General features: G+C 30.1%; 1 protein-coding gene across 1 annotated transcript; it reads left to right on the top strand.

Moving 5' to 3' along the window:
• Positions 1-322: 322 nt before the first annotated feature.
• Positions 323-17,347, top strand: LOC124945209 (acetyl-CoA acetyltransferase, cytosolic 1-like). Its single transcript, XM_047485601.1, has 12 exons — positions 323-480; positions 8,011-8,109; positions 8,210-8,383; positions 8,477-8,637; positions 9,026-9,103; positions 9,196-9,261; positions 9,413-9,492; positions 15,648-15,747; positions 15,818-15,928; positions 16,015-16,056; positions 16,143-16,229; positions 16,940-17,347. The coding sequence occupies exons 1-12, from the start codon at positions 453-455 to the stop codon at positions 17,027-17,029; spliced, it is 1,116 nt and encodes a 371-aa protein (XP_047341557.1). The 5' UTR covers positions 323-452; the 3' UTR covers positions 17,030-17,347.
• The last annotated feature ends 1,673 nt before the right edge of the window (positions 17,348-19,020 follow it).

Genomic DNA, 19,020 nt, shown 5'->3' with positions numbered 1-19,020 from the left:
CAGCTTCATCATATCTCTCTCTCTTCTAGTGACTATTGAACAGTGTCCGGCGGCGACCGATCGAGGAGGTACTGTTTCTGGCAATTCTTGTTGTAATAAATCAACTTATACCTACAAATCTAGACATGTGAATTCATCATGAATGTGCATGGTTCAGAAATATATATATAATTTTCAGGCTAATAGCTCACATATCTTGATTTTCCGTGATCTCTATCTTATTGCATTTCTATAATTAATCTTATATGTGGTTTAATGCCGCTAATCTAATCTAATCTAATCTAATCTTAGTAAGATCTTCTTTTATTATTACATTGCCTGATTTGATCTCTGTTAACGTCGGTTGCTTCTGAATTGTTTGTCTCTTTTATTGACTTCATTTGATCTCATTTTCTAATCTGTTAATCTATCAGCCGGCTGTTTATGTGTAGGTATTAATTGCAAATATCACCATGGACCCAACAACGATCAAGCCTAGAGGTATCTTTAATGACAGTTTGTGCGATCCAAAATTGATCGGCATAATATCTAACTTCTCTCAAATCTTGAGTAGGATGAGGAACCGAAATAGAATTTAGTAATAGTTAGACATATTTTTTTTGCTCTTTTTTAAAGAGTGTTATTTAGTTTGCTCTAGAAGAAATTAAGAAAGAAAAATTGTAGAAATTCTTTTGGGCTCGATGTTTTTGTTAGGTTTGGTAAACGAACTTTGACGTCATGGCTCACATTCCCGTCTAAATAGTGTTGAGAAACGATCTAATCTAAACACGCAATAAAAGAAGATATAGAGATAAAGTGGTAAAGAATAATAAAGAACACAAGATATAACGAGGTTCGGCCAACAATGCCTACATACTCGGGGAGTCGTCCATTCTATTGATATTCCATGGAATAATGGTCCAAGTAACCCTAGGTTACAATGTCTCTATTTATAGAAGTACATCAAAAGCCAAAAGACTAAACTACTACTCCTAAGCCCAATAAAGGCTTAAAGTCCAATTACAATATATAAACTCTAATTAAATATGAGCCCAAAACCCAACAATCTCCACCTTGGGCGAATACTGCGCTTATTGAGATGTGATGAATAAATTACAAATCTCCACCTTGACGAATTTCACGTCCCTTAGGAAATACACGAGTCGTACCCATCAATCTTCACCTCCACTCCATTCAAGAGCCCTTAGAAGAATAACAATCTCCGCCATTACGTATATCGCGCCATCAAAAAGTTATGAGCCACACATCAATCTTCACTGTTCGAGCCATTCACGAGATAAATCATTATACCTCCACTTCCGTTCAAAAGCCCTTAGAAGATAAAATCATAGAGTTTATAACACCAAGTAAACTTGGCAACTACGCTACTTCAACGACTAGAGACATTCAACAACTCTTCCCAATCTTTGTTAATACCCGTTGACATATGCGGAAACTAGAATTAACAATTCTTTATTATGTCAAAATAATCTTTACCTTTGTTTGTCACAAACTGAGTGTCTTATTTTTCAAGTCCAACAACCGACTGAAAGCAAAATACCGAATAGACCCAAGACGAACTTTCATCGTCGACTTTTTCAAAATCAGATATCTATCGAAAACTGAGGACACCCAAAACGAACTTCCATCGTCTACTTCCTCAAAATAAGATATCGATCAAAAACGAGAAGACCCAAGACGAACCTTTATTGTCTACTTCATAACGAATAAATTAGGCTATCACGACATCTCTTTTCTCTAGCTCAAGATCTGACAAAGTATTTGTCACCCATCTTGCCTTAAACGTTGCATACTCAATCAACTTGAACCTCATTCTTCTCCTTGACCAAATTAGCTTGCAATCTGCTAGTTTCTTGAATCCAAAAATGCCTAGCAATCCAAGAATATTATTTCAAGATTCACTATCTCTCTTCAATTGTCTTCACCAATGCTTCAAATGATCATCTATAGTTTCTCTGAAAGAAATCAAATATCCTTCCATTTGAATTGATCGAACCTCTCATCTAGCCCCTTTTTCATGACTAGGAATCCCTATTCAAAGTCTCAATCATCCCATTCATCTAATATATGATCCACAATGTATAGACAATTAAGATAGAACAAAAGAAGTAACAAAATCATCACCTTCGAATTAACCGAGTCTCCCATCTAGCCCCTTTTTCATGACTAGGAATCTCACTCAAGGTTTTTATTTATCTTCTCACATTAGAAGATAATGCAATGATTTCTTCTCGGTCGTTTGAGAGTTGCTTTCAAGATGTCTCCACCTCAACTTATAAGTGTCTTTCATTAGTCTTCCTCCTCCTGGTCTTTCATTCATAATATGTGTTAGCTGGAATTGTTTCAATCTTTAATCACCCGCCAACTCAATGCAATCTTGCAATTTTGGCATGAAGGATTGCCCTGTCAACATGTCGACAATGTTATCATCGGTAAACACCATTTTGATAATAACTTCCCATATTCGATCATGTTTTTGTCAAGTGTAAAAGCACATAATCTCACCACCGTCTTCATCTTGATTAGCTCTTCCAATAAGATGAGGTCATAACCAAAAAGATACAAACTTTTTGGTCCCAAATAAGTCAAATAAAACTAAAATAGGCAGACACTTTAAGCCCCAGAAAAACAAACTTCGAGAAGTCCAAACCTTGATCCGACCGTTGAAAATGTAGAGGAATGAGTTACCAACCCTCTCGACAAAATCTCAGCGCAATCGGACACTGTTTGAATCTTCCATCGTCAGTTTGATGAACCCTGTGCGGCTGTAGGCGAAAATCTACTACTAGATTTTCTCTCTACCCCTCTTTTAATTTGACTTCTTCAATAACCGGTTTCCAAATAAAAATCTCTCCAAACTTATTTCAGCCGAGAATTTCTTCAAGTCAAAGCCCTCGCCATAGTGAAATAATGTCACCCATGTATGCCAAGACAACAATCGGTTATAATAAAACCTCCAACTAATTTTCAATAAGCATGAAGATGTATCGTTTGTTTTCCACATTCTTCTAGCAAAATCCCGCATAGAAAGAATCTAACAAACCATATATATGATTAGTGCATCCTCAACTCATACCTTAGAAATTATCATTCTTGGTAGAACCCTTGAGGCATCAATACCCACTTGACAACTTCGCACCAGCACTTACCGGAATTGTCAATCAAAACCTACTCATAAGGTTGATGAAATCCAAATCCGACCCTTAAACACACATATCAAAATACACTCTTGCAAACAAACATTAAAGTCAACTACTTTAATCAGAAAACCCTTTACATGTTGCATCAATTGTCTTCTATAATCTGCAACATCGAATAAGTACTCCACCTTCTTTTTCAACTTCAATTTTCAATCTCCATATTGACGAATATCAAATCTCTTAGAAGATAAACACAAATCTCCATATTTGAAAAATTCAAGTCAAACAAGCCTCAATATAAATCCAAGATCAAAGCATACAAAACTTTGAGAATTTGATTAAAATCAAACAAGGCTTACTTGTGAAAATTGGAATCAAATAGGTCTTAAACCTATTTTATGAAATCAAACAGACTTAAATGAAAAGTCTTAGTTGAAAAAGTATTAGCTGTTGACCGCTTCAAAGATTCTTTCAAAGATTCTTGGCTCCTCTCTATATATTATATTATATCATAATATAATATCTATATATATGGAATATATAGAGATATATATGGAGATATATAATTTTTCCTTTTTCTTCTCCAACCAATGTTTCTCAAATAACCAGCCATCTTCAACAAAAGCACAAATATCAACAACTTCTTCAATGGTGGTTAGGGTTTCCGTCATATCTTCACAAATAGATTAGGTTAAACATTCTCAAAACATGCTCTGATACCACTTGTTGAGAAACGATCTAATCTAAACACGCAATAAAAGAAGATATAGAGATAAAGTGGTAAAGAATAATAAAGAACACAAGATATAACGAGGTTCGGCCAACAATGCCTACATCCTCGGGGAGTCGTCCATTCTATTGATATTCCATGGAATAATGGTCCAAGTAACCCTAGGTTACAATGTCTCTATTTATAGAAGTACATCAAAAGCCAAAAGACTAAACTACTACTCCTAAGCCCAATAAAGGCTTAAAGTCCAATTACAATATATAAACTCTAATTAAATATGAGCCCAAAACCCAACAAATAGACCGTCTCTATTACAAAAGGGTTAACATTTTGAAAGGTAATTCAAAACATATTTTGTTCATCTAAGGATATGACTTACGAACTAAAAAGATTAAGCTTATTTTCCGTTCTTAAAAGATATCTATAATGTTTATAACTTTAGACAAAGGCTAGAAATTGAAAAAACTTGATGAATCATTAAAGAAGGTTAACATGAAGCACAAATCTTAAAAGGTTCAGAATTAGAATTTATTTTATTATTTTGTTAAAATAATTATATTATGTCATTTTATTATTATTTTAGATTTTTTATAAATTGTTTAGGCATAGTCGCATTCCCCTAAGTTATGGGCTGCCCCAGCCTTGGAAGAAAAATATTGTCTATATTTTTTATTTCCCTAGGTATAGTTTAAAATTTTGATAAAAAAATAATGGTTTTGGTGAAGTTTGAACCTATAACTAAATAAAAATTCAAATTGTTTTTATTAAACCATTAAAATATCACCTTTTTTTTTTAAAAAAATGCAATAAATTTAAATAAACATCTCAGTACTCGAAATAAATGGGCTGCCCTAACCCGAGGGCTTGCCAGCTTACCCCAGGGTCGTGGCATCGATAGTGAATAATGAAATCGAAATAGCCACATGTTCAATTCAAACAAGCTTAAAGCACACCATTTATGGATGGTTTTATATCTAAAATTGGCTTATATCTCCTTTAGAAAAATCTTAGATTCAAACCAAATTAATTAAGAACACACATCCTCAGCAGCATCTGGAGACTAAGAATCAAACTGAAATTCAGAATTTCAGGCAAAGTTTTTGAAAAAATTCAATTCAGGGCGACTAAGATGATATATGAGATTATCAACGAATTCCTTAATTAAACATATTAGGATCATCCTAGGTAAGTCTGCCAACTGTTGGATGGTCTAGCTGTAGCGTAATAAAACTCAAGATTTTGTTTGTTTTCTTGCATTTTTTTTTTATATTTTTAGCTCAATTTCTTTTATTTTCTGAAAAAATCAAATATAATATTAAAATCTCAATCAAATATATTTTTATTATTATTTTATTTACTTTTCTTATATATTTTAATTTTTTTATTATCTTTGTTTATTTATTTATTTCTTTAATAACACTTTATTTTATTGTATATAAGCACATTATCTTATTTATCATATTTATTTAATTTTTCTAGTATAAAAAATTAGTTCTACATCGTCTTAATGCCTAATTTTACTAATAGGATCTCTAATTATATATATATTTTTGATTTAGTTAATAATTTTAACAATTATTGTATAATAGGGTAAACATTAAACATAATAATTCAAAATTCAATTCGATCTGAATCCAAAATACTAATTTGGATTCATTATTTCGGATTGGATTGAATCCGGATTGAATTGAATTCGAATTCGAATTTGATTAAATACGGATTAGTTTGGATTGAATTAAGATTATTCAAATATTTAAATAAAATATATTTTTCTTAATTTTTTTATTTCACCACAATAATTTATTATTATTATTAGTTTATTTCCACAACATTTAGGTTAATTTTTTTTACCGTAATCAATTTTTTTATTATTTTCTTTAGTAATTATTGGATAGATAAAACATTATAATATATTATTAAAAAAATAATTATATGCTTTTTTGTTGAGTTATTTAAAAAAATAAAACAAAATAATTGAAATAAAAAAATCTATTAAACAATTAGATAGAAAAATGTTAAATTGGATTATCTCAATTATATTCAATCTAATTCAAATCCAATTCGTATTAATCATGAATTAATATAATTTGGATTTAATATGAATGGAGTAAATGCAAGAAAGAAGGTAAGAAAGACATGTAAATAAAAAGAGGTCACATGTGAGAAATCTATATATATATAATGATGCTTAATTTTTAAAGTGTTCGGATTGCCGGGTCGAGAGCTGTGGTTAATTTGGATACTTGGGTCGGATTGTGGGTTGACCCGCCTTTAAATTTAAAACGGTTAAAAATAAAATTAAAAATGCTAGAGGTATGTTTCGAACTTGCAACCTAACAAAACAAGTACAACTCTTTAACCAACTAGGCTACAAAGACTTTATATTTTAAATTCAACACCAAATTTGATAAACGCGGGACGTTTTAATATTAATATAAGTTCAACTTTTTAACTAACTAATCTATATATATATAATGATGCTTAATTTTTAAAGTGTCCGGATTGCCGGGTCGAGAGCTGTGGTTAATTTGGATACTTGGGTCGGATTGTGGGTTGACCCGCCTTTAAATTTAAAACGGTTAAAAATAAAATTAAAAATGTTAGAGGTACGTTTCGAACTTGCAATCTAACAAAACAAGTACAACTCTTTAACCAACTAGGCTATGATGCTTAATTTTTAAAGTGTCCGGATTGCCGGGTCGAGAGCTGTGGTTAATTTGGATACTTGGGTCGGATTGTGGGTTGACCCGCCTTTAAATTTAAAACGGTTAAAAATAAAATTAAAAATGTTAGAGGTACGTTTCGAACTTGCAATCTAACAAAACAAGTACAACTCTTTAACCAACTAGGCTACAAAGACTTTATATTTTAAATTCAACACCAACTCTATATATATATAATGATGCTTAATTTTTAAAGTGTCCGGATTGTCGGGTCGAGAGCTGTGGTTAATTTGGATACTTGGGTCGGATTGTGGGTTGACACGCCTTTAAATTTAAAACGGTTAAAAATAAAATAAAAAATGTTAGAGGTATGTTTCGAACTTGCAACCTAACAAAACAAGTACAACTCTTTAACCAACTAGGCTACAAAGACTTTATATTTTAAATTTAACACCAAATTTGATAAACGCGGGACGTTTTAATATTAATATAAGTTCAACTTTTTAACTAACTAATCTATATATATATAATGTTGCTTAATTTTTAAAGTGTCCGGATTGCTGGGTCGAGAGCTGTGGTTAATTTGGATACTTGGGTCGGAATGTGGGTTGACCCGTCTTTAAATTTAAAATGGTTAAAAATAAAATTAAAAATGTTAGAGGTATGTTTCGAACTTGCAACCTAACAAAACAAGTACAACTCTTTAACTAACTAGGCTACAAAGACTTTATATTTTAAATTCAACACCAAATTTGATAAACGCGAGACGTTTTAATATTAATATAAGTTCAACTTTTTAACTAACTAATCTATATATATATATAATGATGTTGAGTAAATGTATCTTGAGTCGGATTGTGGGTTGACCCACCCATAAACTTAAAACGGTTAAAAATAAAATTAAAAATGTTATCCGTAAGTTTTTTTCACGGTTTTTTATATTATTAATCGTGCAAATGCACGGGCTAAATGCTAGTATAATTGAAGAGCATTCTCTAACATTTAATTACAGATAATTGAAGAGGTGAAGAAGATAAATTGAAACTATTCCTAAAAATGAGGAATCTAACATTTTTTTTTGTTGTTGTCTTTTCATCTTTTTTTTCTTCCATTTCTGTAAAAATGATTTTATCTTGCGTTTATCTCGCGTTCGTTTCGTAACTCTATTTAAATCTTTTAAAGATGACCTTTTAGAAGCCCAGAGAAAAAGGCAACAAACAATAGGATTTGTTTAGAAATTATGATTTTAGAACCTTGTTCCAAACATCATTCTAAAAATTTAAATCCAATTCCAGTTTCATGTTTTTGTTCTAAATTCTACCTTCAAAGTGGATCCCTACAAATATGTGCAAAAGATGAATTCTTTCTTGTAGTCTGCATCATATTCAAACTGTGAAGACATGAGTTGTACTTTTTATGACACAATTGGTTGCGATTTCTGGCCTTTTGGTCTAATGATCTTTTTTTATTCTTGAAGATGTTTGCATTGTTGGTGTTGCAAGGACGCCTATGGGTCGTTTTAATGGTTCTCTCAGAACCTTGACAGCCACCAAGCTTGGGTCTATAGCTATTCAAAGTATGAGCAACAACATTCAGTCTAAATAGATTTTTCTTATTTCTTCATGTGGTTCTGGCATATATGTTATATAATGGGGTATTTTTCATTTATCTTCTAGGTGCTTTGGAAAGGGCTAATGTTGACCCATCACTTGTGCAAGAAGTTTTCTTTGGGAATGTGCTCAGTGTAAGTTTTGGGAACGATCCCGCTAGGGAGTCAGCAATAGAAGCAGGAATACCCGATACAGTTGTTTGTACCACTATTAACAAAGTCTGTGCATCTGGCATGAAAGGTGTTTGTTGATCCCTATTACAAATATCTTATAATATCATTGGAGCCCTTCTTTAATAAATAATCAACATTTGTTTTTGGTCACTCATTGCAGCAATTATGCTTGCCGCACAAAGCATTCAATTGGGCATCAATGATGTTGTTGTGGCTGGTGGCATGGAAAGCATGTCTAACAACCTCAATTACGAGCCAAAATTTCAGGTAGTTTTTGTGGAAGAATGTGTTAAAGAGTATTCAATATCAAGAGAAGATCAGGTAGTTTTCCTACCCACCCACCTGGGCATATTACATATATCTTTCTTTTCAATTTGTATTAATAAAGTTTTGCAAATTGCTAATCTTGATTTTGCAGTCACTTATCTTTATTGATTTTGCAGTCACTTAGATCTTGTTTGATGTGGGTTATTTGTTGAGATTATTTCTACATAACCCACAATCTAGTCAAGGGTATACTCATCAATCATAATACCATCTACTTTTAACCAAATAATTTTTTCATAACCGCCGTCAAACAGGTTTATTTGAAAATAACCACATGGTTATTTAAATAACCCCTGATCAAGTAATGCCTTAGTATCCTTGCCTACAAAATCATTTCAGGCTTGAGTAATAATATAGCATTGCCTCTGGATGATTTCTACAGGATAATTACGTTATTCAGAGTTTTAAGCGTAGTTTTGCTGCTCAAGAGAATGGTGTTTTTGCATTGGAGATTACTCCTGTGAGTCTCTATTGGTTTCAAAGTAACAGGATTTTTTTTTTTGTCAGTTAAAGAAGAAAATTCCAAACTTTATCATTGTCTGTTATATTCAGGTGGAGGTTTCAGGAGATAGTGAAGGGCCATCAACAATTGTTAACAAAGATGAAGGCCTCGGGAAGGTAATGTGACATTTTCCCTTTAGTAATATCTTGTTCTCAGCATGTCATGAAGTTAAAAAAACATTCTATGTTCATTAATATACTCATCTAAAGACCAAAGACATCCCTTACAAGTGAATAACAATAAACAGAGATCTTTTTATGCTATCAGTTTGATGCTGCAAGGTTAAGGAATCTCAAACCAATTTCTTCAAAAGGTACCATCACTACTGGGAATACTGCTAGCTTAAGGTATGAATGATATTCCTTTTAACCCTGTTCTGACTTGTCTTTTTTGTTATACACATATTTTGTCATCAATGATTACTTTCGTGTTATTTCTTCTGCAAAATGCTCACACTTTTGTTTTAAATATAGCTCAATCTTTAACATTATTCATTACCCTGTATGAAATAATTCAACCGAGATTTGAACTCATCATCTGTTACTGTTAGAAGTATCTGTTAGAAATAATGTCTTGAAATAACAGAAAAATATATATACATACGATGTTACAAATAAATAAAATAAAATAAGATATACGAAGAACAATATCACCGTATTTGATGGTTGATTCGAGGCATGTGTTAGACACATTTCCCTTAAAACAGTTCCACCGTCTCTCCGTGTGCTAGAGCTTATCACAGATGGCTGTCTCCCAGGGTACAACGAATCTAGTAGTGATTCAGCACCGGAATCACTACACAACGAGCATGATAAAGTACCTGAACTATCACCGGGTTTCAATGGAAAATATCGAGCGAAGAACTCGAAGAACACTCACAAAACAAGAAGAAGACTTTTGGAATTCTAGAGTGAGAAAGAAAGAAAATGATGAAGTGATGTGTATTTTTTTGTCCATGGGATGGTGTGGGATAGAATGACTATTTAGATTGTTAAAATACTAAACACTTAATTAAATCATCAATTGATCCAACGGTTGGCATTGCTTGCCTCTTCATTTGCCTTAATATTTCTTCTTAATGAAGGGTAATTGTTTGCCAAAATTAATGAAAACATTTATTTTGCAATACTCACGTTACATGGTTTTTTAATCTGTTAATAATAATATTAAATTATCATAACGATTAATTATAATAACAAACTCATGTAAGTCACGCTACAAATTAACAACATTTTGTTAATTGGTCATCAAGGCATTTTAATTAATTAATTTAAATTAATTAATTCAAACATTTGGATCAAATTTCACCTTTTAATTCACGTTTGAATTTCATGTGAATTTGATTTAATTTTATTACCCACATTATAATTTCCATTCATTAATGGAATTTATAGAATTAGTTTAAAAATTCCAACAATCCCCCACATTAATGGAAATTGAAAGATTAACCCGGTGAAAAGTTCAACAGTTGAATTCTACATAGGATAGGTAGATGTAACCCTTTGAACCTTCCCTTATGAAAGTATATAACTTTACTAGCCGATTAGTAGACTCGATGTCCTTGAACTATTCTGCCATTTGTGTAAACGATTACTCACTTTCACATAAAATTCTCCCTGATACATGTCAAGCTCTAATGGTTGTGTCCATTTTGGCCATGGAACACGTGCCTGGTTCTGTGAGAGGGTCTAGAATTGAGCCGTGCAATTCTTTCGAAGCGGCCCCACTTCTCCCTCACATAGGTGATCTCTTTTCTCACAAAGAATCATTAAAAGCGATATGCTTATCCTCGTCAAAATATATATTGTTTCGTTATAGGATTAATCCTCAACAATAACTTTCCAAGTTAGTACAATTAGGTTGTCCCATTGAACCTAGTTCTTGGGATCTCCAGTCTGCATAGGTTGGGTTTTCCTTCATACCAACTTATAGTAGGCTGATGTCTCATAAGACTTCAAACTATCTCTCTATTCTATAATTTGATTAGTGGATCCACAATGTTATCTTTGACTTACATAGTCAAATTTGATAACTCCATTAGAGAGTATAGTCTAATGACATTATGTCTAAGACGTGTATGTCTAGACTTGTCATTGACTCTAAGTTTATCTAATTTCAAATTATTATTACAATAATTAGAAATTTCTGATAATCTTGGAATGTCTTCTAATAAGAAGCATAGTCATTCGTACATGCTTACCATTTAAACATTTTATTTTTTATGAAAATATTGTTTACTTGGCTAACTAGTAGACAAAATGTCTTTGAACTATTCTGCCTTCGTGTAAACGATTATATATTTTACATAAAAATATTTTATTTTTCGACATAAGTCAAAAATATAGATTATAACGTTTAATCTATCCATCATAAGTTTATTAGAAGATTTTCATACGTAGATTGCACTTCTAAGTGTAAACATATTCACTTTAAGACGTAAAGTCTTTCATTTAATAATATCAATATATCATTTGATAACAACATGATATTTCGTTTAGTGCAATTCATATCCTTTATGGATTTAACCATTTTTATCGTAATTTTCAACGATAAAAATATCGTACAAAAGACACGTAATGAAATAATTTTCATTGTCTTCATGATATATATAATTGTCACATTCACTTTTTAATAAAAGTATGATCAAATTTTCATATCATTATTATAAAATTTGTTATAAGTCATATCAAGACTTTATAAACTTTCTTTTTCATTTATTTCATAAAATTCTTTTGAAGACATTGGTTCTTCAAAATTTTATGAAAATAATGTCAAAATATGACACGTTTCTTGATTTCAAAATCCTCAAATCTAAAATATCGATTTGAACACCAACTTTTAGCAAATATAAACAAGACATTTCTTGTTATTTTATTTCTTTTTATAAAGTTGCGCAACTTTATCTTTTATAGAGAACATGTTTCTCTAACAACAAATTATTTTAACATTTATCATAATATACACAATCATTTTTGTGTTATAATCAATAAAAATATTTGCCCCCACATTCGTGTTGGTATCCTTTTTAAATCACACACATTTGTATAATTTAAATCAATGATTTTCTAATCAAGAAATTGTCACACAATTATTTTACAAATTTATTTTGTTATACTTATATGAATAAGATAACTATATCATAAATAATTAATTGAATAAAATATAATTTCTATACAAGAGATTAGAATGTTTATTCATATATAAATCATTCTTCACATAATCTCCACATAAGAAATTTAATCAATTAAAATATTTATTTCAACACTTAATTTCTATAAAAGAAATTAGAATATTTAATCAAATAAATATTCACCAAATCATATGATTTTACAAAAGAAATCATAATGTTTCAAGCATCTTTGGCCAAAGCCGCTTAAACATTTATTTTCGGTTGCACGTTTGCATCCCGCAATATTGGCACGTTTGCCACATTATTCTCAAATCAAACAATACTTTGCTTGTAATTATTTGATTTCAAAATTATCAAATATATTATATTAAACCAAAATTAATATATCCATATATATGATATTATATATTATTCTTCTTTCATTTTAGTCACCACGATGACAAAACAACTATAATATATATATAGTCAATAACATAGAAACGTAATCAGATAAATAATATGTCATATATATTCTTAAACAAATATATATACAACTTCATTTATCATTAAAAATACCGTTTAAAAAATACATAATAATTAATTAGAATATTAGTTATTACACTTAATTAGAATGTTGATCATTTATCTTTAATCGAATATAAAACTAACTAATTATAAAAATAAGTATTCATGTCATCAATTATTCGTTTCTTAATTAATTAGATGACCTTTAACATTCTATAACAATTCTTTGTCAATCAAAGAGCACATGATTTGTGACAAATTTCAAAATTATCTATTAAAATAAAAATAGATAGAAAATAAATCTTAATTTATATATATATAAATTTCTAGATAATCATACTTATTATGAATAACATGAATCATCATATTATTAGCTAATATGCATGATATATATAAATAAACACTTAGCAATATAATCAAATAAAACATAACTACAAACGTACCTCATGTCTTAATCGAAGTAATTACATTATCGTGTTATGAACGATAATCCACGTGAAGCGACAATGTTCAAAACAAATCTAGGTGGATCATTCTCACCGAGATAATTCTTGCGAAAATATTTCGACTTACATAATTGTCTCTTTCAATGCATGATTAGAATAAGTTATAACACAAACAACTTATTTAATCTTAAGAAATTAAAATTTCTATACTCAATTTATTTCATAATTTCTACATAAGAAATTATAATGATTTCAACATTCATGATTAATGTCATTTAGACAAATCATGTTTTTTTTTTATAAGAAATCATTATCGACCTCATTCATCTCCAACATATAGAGTCATTTTAAAATTCTGATTTCTACCAAGAAATTATTGGCTACCCATTCATCTCATAATTTCTACACAAGAAATTTGAATGGTTTCAACATCAATGACTAAAGTCATTTAAACTAGTCTGATTTCTATCAAGAAATTATTGACTATCCATTCATCTCATAATTTCTACACAAGAAATTGGAATGGTTTTAACATAAATGACTAGTGTCATTTTATAACACATCAGATTTCTTATGAAAGAAATCATTGGCTCCATTCATCTAATAATTTCTATAAAAGAAATTTGAATGGTTCCATCATAAATGACTAGTGTCATTTTATAACTCATCAGATTTCTTTACAAGAAATTTGAATGGTTCCATCAAAGAAATCATTGGCTAAATGGGATTCGAACTAGGAACCTTTCACCTCCTTACACCCTTGCGTCTGAACTTTGAACCACTGTGCCAATGCACCATTTTATTGTTGTATTACTGTTTACGACCTTTTGTCTTCTCTTCAGAGAAACTTATTTTTCTCTTATTTTTGACTTAAACTCTGTCAAACAAAATTGATAACTTAGTATCATAATCAAACGGTAAATATATAAGACAATTTATATGTACATATATAAATATATAAATAGACTATATTTCGTTAATAAAACATATCACATTCTTATTAATTATCACGCTTAATTAATTTAAGAATGTACATATATTATAATTAATTATTTTAAAACTGAAACCATATGTTTCAATTATAATTAATTTTAACACCATAAATTTTATAAAAATTGAAAGCTAACATATTAGTTACTTTCTTATTTTTATTCATTATTATTAATAATTTTAATAACCAACAAACATTTATTTAAAAATAAAATAAATTATTGTTTTCTAATTTATTTTCTAGAAAACTTTTGTATAATAAATATACCCCATTTTTCTTTAGAATATTAGCTTATAAAGGTAAGCTTTCATACAAATAATATTAATAATAATTAACATTATATGTATAAATAAAGACTTATCTTTATTTGTAGATTCTTTTATTCCTTTAGATGAACAACTTTATCTTATCGAAATAAGCAATCATCTCCTTTGCAACATCGCGACTCAGATTCTGAAACATCAAAGACAAAGATTTTCGACGGCAAAAGCTGCTAAATAACTTAGTACACGAAACTATTTTAAGATTGTTAGAAATAATGTCTTGAAATAACAGAAAAATATATATACATACGATGTTACAAATAAATAAAATAAAATAAGATATACGAAGAACAATATCACCGTATTTGATGGTTGATTCGAGGCATGTGTTAGACACATTTCCCTTAAAACAGTTCCACCGTCTCTCCGTGTGCTAGAGCTTATCACAGATGGCTGTCTCCCAGGGTACAACGAATCTAGTAGTGATTCAGCACCGGAATCACTACACAACGAGCATGATAAAGTACCTGAACTATCACCGGGTTTCAACGGAAAATATCGAGCGAAGAACTCGAAGAACACTCACAAAACAAGAAGAAGACTTTTGGAATTCTAGAGTGAGAAAGAAAGAAAATGATGAAGTGATGTGTATTTTTTTGTCCATGGGATGGTGTGGGATAGAATGACTATTTAGATTGTTAAAATACTAAACACTTAATTAAATCATCAATTGATCCAACGGTTGGCATTGCTTGCCTCTTCATTTGCCTTAATATTTCTTCTTAATGAAGGGTAATTGTTTGCCAAAATTAATGAAAACATTTATTTTGCAATACTCACGTTACATGGTTTTTTAATCTGTTAATAATAATATTAAATTATCATAACGATTAATTATAATAACAAACTCATGTAAGTCACGCTACAAATTAACAACATTTTGTTAATTGGTCATCAAGGCATTTTAATTAATTAATTTAAATTAATTAATTCAAACATTTGGATCAAATTTCACCTTTTAATTCACGTATGAATTTCATGTGAATTTGATTTAATTTTATTACCCACATTCTAATTTCCATTCATTAATGGAATTTATAGAATTAGTTTAAAAATTCCAACAGTATCAAATATTTCCTTAATATAAAATTTTAATTTTCTTTCTCAGAGATGGTGCTGCTGCTCTAGTCTTAGTGAGTGGAGATAAAGCCCTCAAGCTAGGGCTACTAGTGATTGCCAAGATCACAGGCTATGCTGATGCTGCTCAGGTAATTCAAAGTTACAAAAATTAAAACAAGATTTTATGACTTAAAGTAAGTTAAATCCATGTACCTACAGAACCCAATATTTTTCACAACTGCCCCAGCCCTTGCGATACCAAAAGCAATTTCAAATGCTGGTTTAAAATCCTCTCAAATCGATTTCTATGAAATTAATGAAGCCTATGCAGTAAGTTTTCTTTCGAACAAACAATCTATATATATTCTTTTGGGTACCATTGGATTCTTATTTTGAATAAATGTTTTTTCTGACAGGTTGTGCCTATCTCTAATATGAAGCTTCTTCAACTTGACCCAGTGAGTTTTCCATAATGACCTGAATTCTTTTTTTTCTGTCTGTCTTTTTGGACAGTTTCACTAAATATGCATGTATGTGGCTTCAGGCAAAAGTTAATGTACATGGTGGAGCACTTTCTTTGGGACATCCCATAGGCTGCAGTGGAGCCCGTATTTTGGTCGCACTTTTAGGGGTATGTTTGTTTCATGAATCTTAATTAGCGATTTGTCGTTGTTATTACCTGCTTGCTTAGGTTGTCTTGGATATCGCTTTGAGAAATAATCCTATGTTTTCAAGAAAAAAACTTAGTTAAATGGAAAAAAAATTAATTATTTGAGTTAAATATCTAAAAAAAAATTATTAATTATATCTAATATTTTAAAGTACCCTACAAAAATAAAGAAAGAGTATTATATTGATCAAATAAAAAGGTTATTTAGACCGGTTATTTGAATTATTTTTCGTTATCCAATTCATAAATCAAAATATCTTCTGTACAAATTAAAATTATTTTTTTGTTATATATTTATACTCGTAATATATTTTTACTCAAATAATCCAATTTTCAACAACTTATATCTATATAGTTGAAATAACCTTCGATAAGTCATTTTATCAATAACATATTTCAAATCCGAATAACTCTCTATTTCTTTTAATATATATATATATCATTACCCTAATAAGGTTTTTCCCAAATAATCCACTATTTTTATAACTCTAGATGAACAAAGTTTTTAAGAATCAATTAATATTAAATAACCTCATTGATTATTTAAATAACCCAAATCGAATTAAGGCCACTAGTAATCCAAATAACCCAAGATGGAACAGGGCATTAGATTAAATCAAAATAACCCTTCATAAAAAAAATAAGGTATTATATTTTTATATTGGTGTTAGGTTCTGAAGAAGAAAAATGGTAAATATGGAGTTGGTGGTGTTTCCAATATAGGAGGAGGTGCATCAGCACTTGTTGTGGAGATGGTGTAAAATTTCATTTGGGTAAGTTTTGTTTGAATTAAATGAGCTCATAACCATATAGTTGGATATAGCTTACAAATATGCAATTGCATCGAACACATTGTTTATCGAAGAAGTGAACATATATTGTTTATTAGTTATGAGTTTATTCCATACAGATGTGTCGTATTTAATGATAATGTATTCGCATGGAAGGGTACCCTGTCGGTTGAGAATGACATTTCGCGCTACTATTTTTTTTTTTCATGTTATATGTTTTCTGAATAAGTTATGTTCCTTGTGAATTAATATTGTTTTTAATTAAATCTTTATTGTCTTAAGTGTCTATTTCCTTTGTAATTTGTCTTGTTTTTATAGTTTTGCTTACACTGAAAATAGATAAAAATTAAAAATTGTTTTTTCTTGATACTGTATTTTATTCTATTTTTTAGGTATAGTTCTAAATTTGGTAGATTTGTAAGATAAAATGAAATTGCACCAAATAGATTTAGATGGAGACGATAATATATAAGATAAGATTTTTTTAGTTATTGACAATATCTATTTTATTTTTATTAAATTTAAATAAAAGAAAATTTAGTAATTAAATTAATTAAAACCTCATTTTGAAAATAAAACCGGTCAAAAATAACCATTAAGACAAATTAGATGGTTATTTTACGAAATAACCCTGATAATAGGGTTATTTCCAAAATTAACATGGGTAGGTAGACTAATTTTTGTAAATATAACCTTTTGGCCATTGCAAAAGACACTTATACCCTTCAAATAAAAATTCTCTCTTTCCCCTTTCTCTTCCTTCCCCCTTCATTCCTCTCTTCTCTACGACCACTAAACCACCCTTCTCTTCCTTCATTCTCCGAACTCACTCCGACGTCGAGACATCCAAGCAAACGTCGCTGAAGCGTCCCCTTCTTCTGCCTCGACTGTAGCATATCGCTGATGGGTAAGTTTATATTTTTTGTAGGCGACAAATACATTTTTCGTCTGCGAAAAAAATACGAAAAATGTATTTTCTCCTGTGAGATCATTTAACTTTCTTAACATTGTTTCACTTGGCTAATCTTGCAAAGATTGTTGGATAAGTATGGGTATTTGATTTCGTTGATCTGTTTTGTGAGTTTATTTGTATATCTGATTGTGATCCCATCAAAGTCTAGTGGTGCTAAAAGAAACAAAAAAGTGCTAGGAAATCGGTTGTTCTCCTTTACTTAGGACTTTGAGATGAAATCCACTTTTTTGATAAGTCAAAACGCGACCACTTGTTTAGATCTTTTTTTTCTGTTTGTGTTGTGTTTAGACATTTTGTATGTGTTTTGGTTAATGTTTTTTTTTACAACTAGTTACTAAAGAAACACAATTTTACTCATTTTAGGTTATTATAACTTACATTATTATAATTCCTTTTTTTCGTCATTAGAGTTTTATTTCTAGCACAATTGTACAACTGACAGTCCTTTGATTAAGCCATTTGTGTCACTCTAAAGACCAGAAGAAGAACACAACTAACCATTATTATTTTTATACCAAATTTTAAGAATAAGGTAAGTTTATCCACTATGAATTATTAACATCTTCAAAGAGGAAGAATAATAAACTGGATCATAGACAGACCCTCTTAGAGCATCATCTGAACCAGATGTATGTCTACCTATAACAAGGGTTGCAGGACTAAGAAAACTATTTCGAACATCAAATTCACCATCAGCTCGATCTACACCAGAAACACCCAATCTATACATTTGAACCCATAAAAATGATAAAGACAGTCTAACAAACAATCCATATTATGCATCAATAAGGTCAGCTTCACTTAAAATATTGCAAGGACCCCATAAATTTCAGAAGAAATGTTCCTGCAAACTCAAGCATACAAATAAACTTCACAATCCAATCAGAAACACCTTACAAGTAGAACATCGCAAACTTACCAAATCCATGAGCAAAAAGCGTGAACTAGACTACGTCGAGTATGATTGAGAAGAACAGAAGAACAACAT

Source organism: Impatiens glandulifera, chromosome 7, assembly GCF_907164915.1.
Source record: "Impatiens glandulifera chromosome 7, dImpGla2.1, whole genome shotgun sequence".
Lineage (NCBI taxonomy): Eukaryota > Viridiplantae > Streptophyta > Magnoliopsida > Ericales > Balsaminaceae > Impatiens > Impatiens glandulifera.
Note: the sequence above shows the minus strand (reverse complement) of the source record. Positions and strands in the feature narration are given on the sequence as shown.

Bases quoted from the DNA above. Each gene is read 5' to 3' on its own strand.
- LOC124945209 (XM_047485601.1), top strand. From the start codon at position 453: ATGGACCCAACAACGATCAAGCCTAGAG. The intron at 15,748-15,817 runs GTAATTCAAAGT...ATGTACCTACAG, and splicing joins GCTATGCTGATGCTGCTCAG to AACCCAATATTTTTCACAAC. The intron at 15,929-16,014 runs GTAAGTTTTCTT...TTTTTCTGACAG, and splicing joins AAATTAATGAAGCCTATGCA to GTTGTGCCTATCTCTAATAT.